The sequence below is a fragment of the Manis javanica genome, chromosome 14, assembly GCF_040802235.1.
Source record: "Manis javanica isolate MJ-LG chromosome 14, MJ_LKY, whole genome shotgun sequence".
Lineage (NCBI taxonomy): Eukaryota > Metazoa > Chordata > Mammalia > Pholidota > Manidae > Manis > Manis javanica.
The window spans coordinates 85,724,215-85,736,916 of NC_133169.1; the positions used below are offsets into that span (position 1 = coordinate 85,724,215).

The window sequence follows — 12,702 nt, forward strand, 5'->3', positions numbered from 1 at the left end:
AACCCGTTTATTGCTTACAAACTGTGGTCCTGGGCCGTTTTCTCTTTCCTGCTCTGGCAGAAGTGAGCCAGACCTCCCCCTCACCTCTCAGGTTCAGATAAGCCCTCGGTTGCCCAGGTAATTACTCACTGATATGGAGATGAGGTACTTCTCTCCATCTGCTGAGGAACGCCTGTTGATATGCAGGTGCACTAAAACCTGGCGAGATATTCTGGAAATATTACAATTTTATCCACAGACCCCAAGGTCCCCAAGCTTCCACTCTGTCCCCACGTGTTATCTTGGCTTTTCTCCATAGCCCAGGGGCCTTCATGTGTCATTAGTTCCTTACCATTCTGATAAACGTCATTAGTCCTTGAAAAAGCATGACTCCCATCTGAGGCCAGCACCCTATAACCTGAGGAGGAATACAAATGGGGACATTGGAGGCAGTGGCAGGAAGAGACACACACAGACAGATGTACAGACAAACACCGTGATGCTGGTTCCCAGGGATGTGCATACATGGACATAAACTCCCCAGTGCACACAGCACGCAGGCCTTTGCACACAGGCACAGGGAAGTTTTACAAGCCCAGGTGTTATACCAGAGAGCCCAGAGAACTGTATCATGGTAGCCATACTCAGTTGCTTACAGTCTCAGAGATTCACTCAACATCTGTAACTGCGTTGCAGCGTCAGCAGCCTCAGCCTCCCACAAACCCAAAGGCCAGGCTTCCCAGACTCGGCGTGGGGGAGGGGAGGGGAGTGTGGAAGCAGAGGCTGCAGATCTGCGAGTTCCATTAGCCACAGGAGCATGTCTGGAATCTGAAAGCACAGGGACACGGGCGCTGCAGAATGGTTCCTGACAGTGAGTTCACATTTCCCACTCCCTCCACTAGGAAGCTCCTCTCAGTCAATAAAGCCATTTAGGGATTAGAGGAGCTCCCTCAATAAAAGCTGCTTATTCAAAAGTTGCTTTCAGTTCGTTTGCATTTATTTCATGGATATTATAATGCAGGGAAGAGCTGCCTCCTCAGTCTCCCTTCACTGCCTCCTTTTTGAGTTTCTGGCCCCCACACTCCCTCTTCCTTTCATGTTCCTCTCCCCTGCCCCCACCAGTGGGCACAAGTATCTGTTTGAGCTGGGCCATGCTTTGCAGAGACCCAGGGACCTGATGGGGAGTAAGAGGTCATGAACACTGGCCATTGACTCATTGTCCCTGGAGCAGCAGCTCCAGGTACAGCTGGAAGGGGCCATAGCTGAAAGTTTTCCCAAAGGAGAGGAGAGGAAAGATTGCTGACGCCCTGGGGGAAACCTACTTCCTCCAGGGCAGGTGCAAACCTAATCTCCTAGGAAAAGATGGACCAATCTGTTTGCTTTTTGCAAGTGAGGGTGTGATATGGGTAGGTGAAGTCAGCCTCAATTTACAAGACTTCTGCTGGCAGCCATCTCCCATATATTCAGTTCAAAGAATATTTAATTCATACCTACGATGTGCCAGGCTTTATGCTAAGCAACTGGAATACAGTAGTGAATAAGACAGTGTGGTCCCTACCCTCACAGATTCTTGTCTAGTGGGGAAAACCCACCAAAAATGAGGAAACCAGCTGATGAATACATAATTACAAGTTATATAAGTTACAAAGCTACAAATTATAAAGTTACAAAGTTTTGAGATGGAAAGGGGAACCTACTTCAGATGGAGTAATCAGGGAAGGGTGGTGACAGGAACAGACCTGGAAGAGTAGGAGCCAGGGGAAGAGCATTTCAGGTTTCAGGAACTGCCAGTGCAAAGGCCCTGTGGCAGAAGTGTTGGAGAAACAGAAATCAATGAGGCAATGAGGGGAGGAGTGGTACCCGATGAGGTTGATGATGGTTAAGGTCTTGTGAGCCATGGTGAGGAATTGGTATTATCCTGAGGGAAGAGAGAAGTTCACGAAGAGGTTTAATCAGGGAAATAAGAGGCATGAGCTGATCTCCACTCAGCAGAAGGAATAATTAGAAGGGTCCTAGTGGATGCAGATAGACCAGCGAGGAGGCAATTGCAGTCATCCTAGTAAAAAGGGGCAGGAAGGGAGAGGCAAGACATTCAACTTTTTTAAAATGGGAGAATCAAAGTCCTCAAGGTACCTTCTAGGTACAAATCAAGATTTGTCCTTTTACCACCCCCGTGGGTTTTCCCACCCCAGCTCAGGGCAAAGCCATGACTGGTGCCTCTATCACCACATCAGCCTACGGTGGAGGCACTGTTTTTGGAGACTCTCCAGGGAAAGTGCCCACCTGCTTCCTTCCGGCACACCCTGCAGGACTAGGAGAAAGTTGCCCTTCTGGGAGGAGGAGTCAGTTTCAGTGCCTTCTTGCCCAGTTAACCCAGATTCTGTCCACAGGGCTGTACTGTGTTGGGTCAGGCCTGGCTGAGTCAGGTGGACGCGGAACCACCCACTCCCACTCCTCAAGCCAGGGCCCCAGGGCCCCTAGAGCCTACTCCAGCTCCCCCACTGCCCCTCCCACCATCAGCTGGGACCGGAAGGCTGTCCGAATCAGGACTAGGGGAAGAGGCACCGTTCAGAGCCTGAACTACCCGCCAGGGACGCAGGAATACGAGGCAAGGATCCTGAGATTGAACTTCACAGGTAGCACTCAGGATTGAAAACTGATTTACAGTCTGAAGGCAGGCAGGAGGGGGCAGGGGGAAGGCGGGAGCTCTGTGTACAGCGCAGCCTTGCTGGGCAGCGGTAATCATATATTACATTAAACTGTCCTTGCAGCACAGCGAAGGGCAGTGGGAATGAGACTCTGAATCACGCTTCCCTGGTGCTCCCCATAGCTCACCTCCCTGTGATGTGGCCCTGGAGCCCAGGGCTGACACTCTTGTGTACACACACACACACACACACACACACACACACACAGCCCAGGGGAACCAGTAAGACTGCAGACCCAGAAAGCAGGCAGATGAAATGTTGTCACCTCCAGCAGGTGACCCCGGGGCTGCTCATCCTACAGACCTCGTTGTTTATTGCCCCCCACACTTCCCACACTTCTGTCTCCCCTCCTCCCCTGGGGCTTGAATGCGGGCTGTGCCGTTTCAGGAGGACATCCGTGTCCACTCTGCATTCACTTGTTCCTGCAGCATCTCTCGTCTTTGTACTCTGGTCACTACCTTGGTTCCTTTGGGACCTTATCACTTCTGTCCTGGATTTTTGCAGCTGTCTCCTAACTCACCCTCACCCCCAATCCATCATCCTTCACTTTGTTGCCATGGTGATCTCCCTAAACATGCCTCTGACCATAATCTTTAGTTCATTTGTCCGGGAATTGGCATGAGTGGGGAGAGATGGTCAAAGGCTTCAGGTTCTTGAGGGCCCGCAGGGAAGAGTCTCTTCAGGCCCTTTGCAGGCTGGTGATTGCTGGCTCACCCCCCACCCTGAACTGTCAACCCGGGAGGAGCACTGGTACCCTTTCTTCCCTCCCTAGCCACGTCCGGGTCCTTAGACCAACTCTGCCTTTCCACCAATCCCCTTGCCTCTCCCTTCAGGCTCCCTTCAAGCGGCTAGCACTTTCTGGTTCCTTAGGGAGGTGTAAGTGCTTAGTAGTGGTGAGAAAAGCATCTGGGATCAGACAGATGGAGATTTGAATTCTGACCCGTGACCATGCACAAATTATTAAGTAGTGAACCGATTAAGATTATGGACTCTGCCTCCAAACTGCCTGAGTTTGAATCTTGGCTGTACCCGACTTTAGCCTGACTGGGGCAAGTTACTTAACCTCTTGGCAGTTTCCCTATTGTTAAAATAAAGATAATAATAGTACCTACCTCATAAGGTCATTGTGCAGATTAAATGAGTACAATGGTAATCCTCTGCTGTTACCATTTGACCCGGATATTCCTCTCCTAGAGATTTACCTGAAGGAAACACGATCCCAGATTCAAAAACACATAAGCACCCCTATGTTTATCGCAGCACTATGTACAATAGCCAAGATATGGGAGCAACCTAAGTGTCCATCAGTAGATGAATGGATAAAGATGTGGTACATATACACTATGGAGTATTATTCAGCCATAAGAAAGAAACAAATCCTACCATTCGCAACAACATGGATGGAGCTGGAGGGTATTATGCTCAGTGAAATAAGCCAGGCAGAGAAAGACAAGTACCAAATGATTTCACTCATATGGAGTATAATGATGAAGCAAAACTGAAGGAACAAAACAGCAGCAGACTCACAGACTCCAAGAAGGGACTAGAGGTTACCAAAAGGGAGGGATGGGGGTATGGTGGGTGGGGAGGGAGGGAGAAGGGGATTGAGGGGCACTATTATTGGTATACATGGTGTGTGGGGGGTCACGTGGAAGACAGTGTAGCACAGAGAAGGCAAATAGTGACTCTGTGGCATCTTACTACACTGATGGGCAGTGACTTTAATGGGGTTTTGGGGAGACTTGATAATATGGGTGAATGTAGTAACCACAATGGTTTTCATGTGAAACCTTCAAACCTCATAAGAGTGTACATCCATGATACCTTAATAATAATAGTAATAATAAATAATCTCCTGCTGTTATAACAGTGTTGGGAGTATGAGCTATTACTGTAATTTCACCTCTCTGAGCCTCAGTTTCCTTGTCTATAACAAATCTCCATAATACATCTCCCTGCCTCAAGGTTGTTGTGAAGATCAAATGACATATTCCTTTAGAAACTCTCAAAGTCTCTACAAATGTAAGCTATGATTTTTATTATCAGGTCCTCGCTCCCTGAAGTCCTCAGGGTTTGGGCAGGAGGGCCATATTACCTTTAACAACAAACCAGCTATCTTCATCCTCCTCCTCCACCAGCCTCAAGGCAGAAGACTGTGGAGTCCTGGAGCCAGGAGCAGCCTTGGAGGGCATCTGGTCCTCTTCCAGCCAGAGGAAGGGACATACAAGGCCATGTGGACAGGTGGGCATCTCTGACAGAGAGATGATTTCAAAGGAGGCTGCTAATTAATTAAGAATAGAGAGTTTATTCTCCTCATTGCAGAGGTTTCTGTGGATCCCAAAGCTTGTGCAATTTGGGGAAGCCCTCTTGAAGAAAAAGAATACAAAATTATAAACATAAAATCAAGATCAGTCTTTGGAAGGGGCCTGTGCAAATGAGAAGCGTGAAGCTTAAGCTTCATTGGCTTCATAGAAAATCCACCTCTGCCACCATGTCAGGTGGACATTTGACAAGTACTTGTCAGCTGGTTGCTTATGACCCAGACAAACCACGTCACAGGCCGGGATCCTCAGAGGACTGGAGTGGGGTCACCCTCCACCCATTACACAGGCTGTGGCTCTTCCACTGCCTTCACCTCAGGCTAATTGCTCTTTTTCATTTTCAAGACCCACAAGCTATTTATTTTTGCTTCCAACTCATTTGCATGTGCTTTACGTGGCATTAGTATTCACATTCACACGTGGAACCCTCCCTCTGTCCCAGCTTAGCTGGATTCCTGGGACTTAGGTAACAAGTGAGATTTCAACTCTTCCTAGTATGAAGAGGGAAAGATACATTCAATTTGGGGGTAGATGGCAGAGGGGGGTGATGATGACATTTCTCTTGGAGTCAGTTTTTAAAGACTCTGGCCCTACTGAAATTGTCCTCCTCCACATATTGCCTGCCAACCTCACTCCTTCTCATTTTCTCTGTGATTATGAAGTTGGAAATGCACATATTCAAGGACACACATGCCTGTCCAAATGCTGGGCTTACTTTGGCTCAAATGTGTGGTCCCTGAAGTCCAGAGGCACATGGCATTAAGGTGCCCGCAGACAAGAGCACACCGAAGTTCTTCCTCGTACCACCCCCAGAGCGAGTCACCTCCCTAGAGTACCCTCCCACTGTTTGGAAGCCCAGTTTATTCCTCTGACTGGTGGAAACAGATGACAGGTGGGAGTTGTGTATGTGCGTGTGTGTGTATACATGTGCATATATGCTGTACACACATATAAAAAGTATGCACCCACGTGTAAGACAGTGAATGCTCATGTGCACATTAGTACATCTATTAAGACAAGTGGTGAGACCAGAGGTGAGGATGTAGGAAGGCGGATGTCAGTCTAAGAAAACCACATTGGTGTTCTAAGTGACATTAGAGATGAAATTTGCTTCCCTAGACCTGCCCCTTAATGGGAAGGCCAAGAAAAGCTAGCACGGCCGGCCGGGAGAGGCCTTAGGGTAGGACTGGGCTTGGCGTCAGTGTCAGCAACAGCTCCAGCGGTGACGTCCCCCGCCCAGGTCCCTCCTCTGAGGTGGCGAGTCAGCCAGAGCCCAACCAACGCTGCATCTCATTTATCTGTGCCATCTCCATGCTCTCCTGAGCCGCCATCTCCATGCTCTCCCGAGCCGATTCCCGCTTCCCGCTTCCCGTTTCCCCACAGCCCAGCCCCTGCCCCCCATGTGCCCCAGAGGTCCCCGAACTGTCTCAGCCCAGGGACTCAGCTCTCCTCTGAGCCTGTATCAGAGGAGGCTGGGATCCCTACTTCTGGGTGAGGTGATCAGAGGGAAGAGATGGAACACGAAAAGCAAAGAGAGAGACCCTCCTGTCTGCGTAGAGGCGGGTCTGGGAACAGAAGCTGAAAACTTGCAAAGCCAGCCTGTGCAGAAGGACAGGAGGAGGAAGAGGCAGAGAACAGAGAGTGGGAAAGAGAGTCAGAAGAGAAGGGAAAATCAGGGGGCTGGGACTGGGAGAGAGAGACGGGGTGAGGTGACGCTGACAGCTGGTAGCATCTTGGAATCGCTACTCCGTTTTCCTGGCCCTCCAGTTGTATTTGGGTCCCTTAACGATGGGATCATCTCAACACTTCGAACTACCTCCTGTGGGAGAGGTGCCCAGGGTCTACATCACCACCTACCCTGTGTTATCTCAGCTTCATTCCACCCTCCTTGTCAGAGATGGGGGGGCGGGGGTGCTAGAGATGGGGAGGGGGTGGAACAAAGAGGGAGAAGTACAAAGGGGGAGGCAGTGCTCCCTGGGGCAGCTCTGGTTTCTTTCTTGGGACCTGGGGTTTTTCCCAAGGCCTTGGCACCTGCCCAGCCATTGTTCCTTCTGGCCTGGCCCCTGCGCTCAGTGCAGCCTTAGCGTCATCCCCTGCCACTGACGGGAATAAGAACAGGGGCCCCTTTATCTGATGGAGAGCGACTCGGCTACCCAGTCTCTGTGACTCTAATGTCCCAACATGCGGTTTGTTCCCAGCGTAAGTGAGCCGTCACAAGGAAACAGAAGCCTTCCGGTCTATGTCTGAGTCAACAAGATGGCACCAAAGAGGTAAGGCTGGGCTTTCTTGAGACTGCAGAGAGCTTCTGATGGATGCCCTCTGGGGACATCCCCCCCGACAGCTTGCTGTGGCTGTGTCTCTGTGAACAAGAATGTCTGTTTCTCATCTCCACTTTCTAACTCCCGTCACAACAGTAATACTGGCATCAGTAATAACAGAACCTTTTACTGAGTACCTAATATAAGCTGGAGGCCTTGGTAAGTGTCTTATGTACATTATTTCCTTCAGTCCTGCAACAACACTGTGGGATAATCACCCCTTTGGAAAGCAAAGGGGGAAACGGGGTTCCAGAGGTCGTCTAGCTTTCACAGCTTGAGGTGCAGCTGAAATTTGAGCCCAGAGCCACCTGATTTTCCCCTGCCTCAGCGATACAGCCTCAGGTTGGGTTTTGAGTTGCAATCCTAAGCTTTCAACCCCAGGGAGCACTGACTGCCTCCCCTCAGCCTCAGAAGCCCCTGGTTGCCCAGATGCCCTCCTGCTGGCCCAGGTCAGGTTTGGAATTTCCTCTGTGGCCCTTGGGGGTGAAGCGGTGATGAATGAACAGTCAGGCCCTCTGCTCCCACTCCCCAGGGAGGAGGCAGGGTGAGAGTGGCTGTCATTTCACACCAGGAACAAAAACATGAGGTTGTTGGACAGGTTTAGGGTCACATGGTACTTAGGGCCCTTGGCTGTCCAGTCCCACAAAAGGGATAGAAGAATGTGGCAAACTACTAGGTCCTCAGGGGAGCTGGGGATGCGGGCGGAGGTGGGACAAGAAACTCCTTTTCCCGCCACAGCCTGTGTCCCCCGCAGGTACTGGTGCTGCTGTTTTCGGACAGGACAGTCAGTCACAACTTCTAATGCTGCTTGAGAGGCAGCCCCGCTTGCATTCCTAGACCCTGTGTCCTCCAGTGAAAGGAACCTGTTCCAGACCTTGGAAGGCCCCAGGCACCTCTCCACGTGCTCGAGAAAACTGGCTTTGAGGCCAGCCAGCCTCCTCCAGGCCCCTCTCAGAGGGGAGGTTCTGGAGCTCTGTGGGAGACCCCACGTGGACCGCATACCCCTGTGAGACTCTGCAAGCAAATCAGGGAGAGATCTGCAGAAAGAAAAGAGCAGGAAAAAGAAAGCCGGGTGTTCCCACACAGGGAGAAGCAGCCAAGGACAGGGAACCAGAATCCCCGAGATGGAGCAACTGCAACAGAGAACACGGTCTTCCTTTCCCCAGGGCTCTGGGCACATCCACCGCAAGGGGACTGTAGGCATAATTTAGGGTGACCCCTCTTTTAAACAGAAGGAATTTGAAGCTCCAGGAGGTGACAGGAGCTGCCGTAGATCACAACGCTCCTGAGTGAGTCTCTCAGTATTCCAGGGGCAAAGAGCAGACACAGCCCTGCGCAGCTGTCTGCTCAGAAGAGAGGAGATCCGCAGGGGCAGGGCCACGACTTGGACCACTCCCACTCTGCGGCCCCTGCCCAAGGGCTTCACGGGCTTGTCTCACATCTGTAAAATGCGCTGGGCACTCAGTTCCTTCATTCATAAAAACAAGATCAAGAACACCTGCCTGCCTGCCTTGCAGGGCCTTGTGAGCATCGGCTGGAAACGATGCACGGGGAAGAGCTTTACTAGCACAGTGTTACTGGGTGTGTGACTGGGCCTGGTGGGTGGGCTGCAGGAACTGTGGGGCTCAATGCCAAGGCCGCGGGAAGGAGGGAGGCTAATGTCTGCCCGTCCTCTTCTCTCAGCCACCTGCCCTGAGAGAAAGCAGTTGATGTTTCCAAATTCACTTAAATAAGAAATGTGTGGTGGCAGCAGCCACCCCTCACTCCGCCTTCACTTGCCCAAGGCAGAGGGATTTTAATTTTTAAGCCGTAATGAGAAAAAGAAACTCAGAATTAAAGAATATTCCAGTGAAGCAGTCAAAATAGCTGTCCAGACTCTGAATTGAGGGAATACATGTAAATTAAAATTTCCCTCTCCCTCCCTCGCACCAGCGGGGCTTACAGGAAGGGCTAGGCTAGCTGGTCAAAGTCCCATGACCCTGGCTCTGAGGTCAAATGCGCAGGCAGGCCTCCCCCCACCCCAGTGTGCTGACAGGACAAGAAGCAGACACCTTCCACCCACTCACAGCGGAGAGTCACCCCCATCAAGGGTGTCATCCCTCGGTCATGCCCCTGCTGATGAGGTTAGGCCCTGAATGTTGAGTTGGTGGGGGGAGGGGAGGTGGGGAGGGTGACTCCCTGGAGGCACAAAGGTGCTGTGGTCTACATGTGTTTCCTCTTCTCCCAAATGCTGGCACCCTCATGCAGCACAAACCTCTCTCTGTGGCCTACAAGTCAGGCCAGGGGTCCTGGGGCTGGGGAGGGCCTGTCTGGGATGGAGGGAGCACCTGAGCCCTCGGTTCCCATTCTTCTGAGCTTCAGTGTGTTTCCAAGGGAACCCCTTTCAAACACATTTGGAAGTTGGGATGGTGGGAATGGCAAGGGGTCCTGGAAAAGTTATGTGAACTTGAGGGCCAGGGCACAGCCCTCTCCAGCCCCTTCTGGCCTCATCTACCTTGACCTCCTTTCTCCGTCTCCTTTTATCTTTTTTCCTCATCTAATCCAAGAAACATTGACCAGGGAGCCTCCTTCATGCCAGGGTCTGTGTGGGGATCAGGGGCTGCATAAGCAAACCAAACCCAGTTCCTGTTTCCAGCTAGACTGAGGACTGGGCTGCAGTGCCGAGCATGCTCAGCGGTCAAGTATGGAGTCGTTCAAAAACTGGAGTCAGATCGACCTGGTTCAAAAACTGCCTCCATCCCTCACTCCTCCCTACGTGACCTCTGGCAAACTGTCTAACCTCGAGAAGCGTCAGCTTACTCATCTGTGAAATGGGGATGGTAACATTTACCTTACCAGGTTGTTGCGAAGATTGAGTAGGTCTGGTAAATTGCTTGGCACTGTGCCTGGCACATGGTAAACATGCACTAAAGTCCAGTTGGTATTGTTTAAGTATCCTAATGATAATGCTGGTATTTATTTCCCTTTATTGGGTACTCACTCTGAGCCGGTCAGGGAGCTGTGGGACAGCAGTGACTCAGTTGTGGCGCTTGTCCTTAAGGAGCCCGCAGCCTATGAGAGACGGCGTGTGTACACAGCCCCCTGCAGAAGTGTGATTGTTGACCCTTTTGTAGTTCATGAATGCGATGATGATTGGGTGTTTGTTCTTTGCATGACGTGTGCCTCCCTCAAAACTTGTTAGGATGTCGACACCTTACCTGTCTGATTTGAAGAAAAAAGAAGAAAAAGTGTGATCATTGCCACCATCACTCTGGGAACTGTCGTTTTCTGAGCCCTGCTCATGTGCCAGGAACAATACTAGGTTTTAGAGCTGCATTATCTTTGATTCCTCACTAACCTGTGCAAAGGGCTCTGTCACCCTGATTTCACAAAAGTCATGTAATAAGCAGTAACTTGCTCGAGGCAAGGCCACTTGCAGAGTGAAATACTGAGTGGAAGGAGAGTAATCAGTTCTGCCTGAAAAGGGATCAGGGAAGCCTCTAAAGGACAGGTGATGTTTGATCAGGACTTTGAAGAATGAGTGGAGTTTTCCAGGAGCCAAGATGGGGAAGGAATTGAATGATGCAGCCCCTCTGACATGTTGGGGGACTGGAGCTTCAGGCACCAGCAGCAGGAGTTGCCTGCACGTGTATGTCTTTGTGCCCCACACACAGGGCTGGGGCTCCCTGCATCCACACTGGCAGCCATTCCCTCATGTCCCTGAAGGCCGTATCATAATCTAGATGAAGGGTGATCATTTTAGAGAGGATATGGTCAACAGGCATGTAATCCCAGAGGATTTCAGCCAAGGCCCAGGGCTAAAGTAAGTGCGTGGAGATGGAACCTCTCTCCACTTGCCCACTGAACTAGCCAAGTCAGGGATGTGGGGTGGGGTCCTCAGGGAGCCTGGGAGGCCCTGGCAGGGCTGGAGGCAGGGAGATAGTCTCAGTGACTGGAGAAGATGCCGCCAGATTTGGGGCAGATAAGTGAAACCTCTCCCATCACTGCAGTCGTTCCCCCTTCACGCTTGCCCATTGCCTGCGCACTCTCCTCACCCCGACAGCAGCCACACAGGAGGTGGCCATCTTGGTGCAGTTGCAGGTCCAGTGGACTGAGCCAGGGTATAGCATTAGGGTCCATCTGGCTGGTTCCACACCTGGGAAAATCTGGTCTTGTCGTCACTAACATCCTGTTCCCCTATTCAGACCAAGGAGAAGCAGGCGTCTTGCACTGGAGACAGTGACGAGGGGGAGACTCCAAGGGCAAAGCAGCCTTCAGAGCTCGAGTCTCAGGGCCCCACCCACCCTCAGCCAGCACAGCAAGGGGCTTCCAGGGCAGTGGGGGCTTCCAGGCAGACCTGGGAGGAAACTGCATCCACAAGGTGGTGAGGCTCTGGTGCATATGACAGGCGGGATTGCGAGTGCTTTCCAAACTCCCACTTGAAGAAGGTGGCTCTGGAGAAAGGAGGATGGACAAAGTACAGCCCAGAGGCCTACCCACCCGCCCCCCTCCCTGAAGCAGCCCCGAACAGCCTCACAGGCCTGGTTCATTCCTCATGTCAACTAGTGGCCCTGGGAGGGAGTAGTCCCCGTAAGCAGCAGGAAGCACGTGGGCATTCCAATAAAACACTCAAAGAGGCAATTATTTCTGGGTTGCCTATCCCAGCCAGAGTGCCTGCAGCCAGATTTCCAGAGCTGCTGTCATTGCCTTTGGCTGTTGGCAAAATTAAACTTAACTGAGAAATGAGAACGAGCTGCCCACCAGCTCAAGGGGGTTGGAATCATGTGCCTGCCCTCGGCTGTCGGTGTAGGGCTGGGCGGAGCAGGGGCAGGCGTGGGGAGGGTCCAGATGGCCCAGAAAGCACAGTAGCCTTGCAGGCCCTCGTCAGATAGCACTCGCCTGTACCATGTACACACTGAAACACACATGGAACATGCACCGAGTCTGCATGTCACCCACCGGGATGTGAGTTTAATGAGGGCAAGGGTTGTGGTGCCCTTGATCAACTCTGCTGTGTGCCTGGGATCCTGCCTGGCACATAGTGGGTGCTCACCCTGCACAAGCTGACAGAGTAGTCCTCTTTTCCTCTTTTCTGAGATGACAGCTCCCAGGAGGGAGAAGGTCAGGCTGGTTTTGTTGTGTCCCGAGAGAATTCTCCAGGAGTGAGAGCCCTGCCCGCTCTGGGCCGCGACTCCTCTCCTCTCCTCTTTGCTCCCAGTCAGTCCTCATGCTGTTGCTCACCGCTCTTCATGCTGAGCTCTGCGGCTGACCCCGTTAGTCACCTCCCTTGGTTCTCGGCTTCCTTAATGAGCTGCTGTCTTGTCTTCAGTCTCAGTCAGGCCCCCCCCGCCCGCCTGCTGCTTCCTAAAAACATCGAGGATTGGGATGGGGGTGTAA

The 12,702-nt window shown here is 51.7% G+C and overlaps 1 protein-coding gene and 1 non-coding gene across 2 annotated transcripts in view; both read left to right on the forward strand.

Moving 5' to 3' along the window:
• Window positions 1-9,182, forward strand: part of LOC118972005 (uncharacterized) — an 83,528-nt gene extending 74,346 nt beyond the window's left edge. Inside the window, exons 2-4 of the mRNA XM_073221750.1 lie at window positions 4,826-4,928; window positions 7,207-7,278; window positions 8,081-9,182. Coding sequence (XP_073077851.1) covers window positions 4,826-4,928; window positions 7,207-7,255 — 152 coding nt within the window. The 3' untranslated portion in view covers window positions 7,256-7,278; window positions 8,081-9,182. The remainder of the gene's footprint in view (window positions 1-4,825; window positions 4,929-7,206; window positions 7,279-8,080) is intronic.
• Window positions 9,183-10,427: 1,245 nt separating this feature from the next.
• On the forward strand, window positions 10,428-10,533 carry LOC118972092 (small nucleolar RNA U13). The gene has a single exon (XR_005060901.1). It is a non-coding gene; the product is annotated as a small nucleolar RNA U13 (small nucleolar RNA).
• Window positions 10,534-12,702: the final 2,169 nt, after the last annotated feature.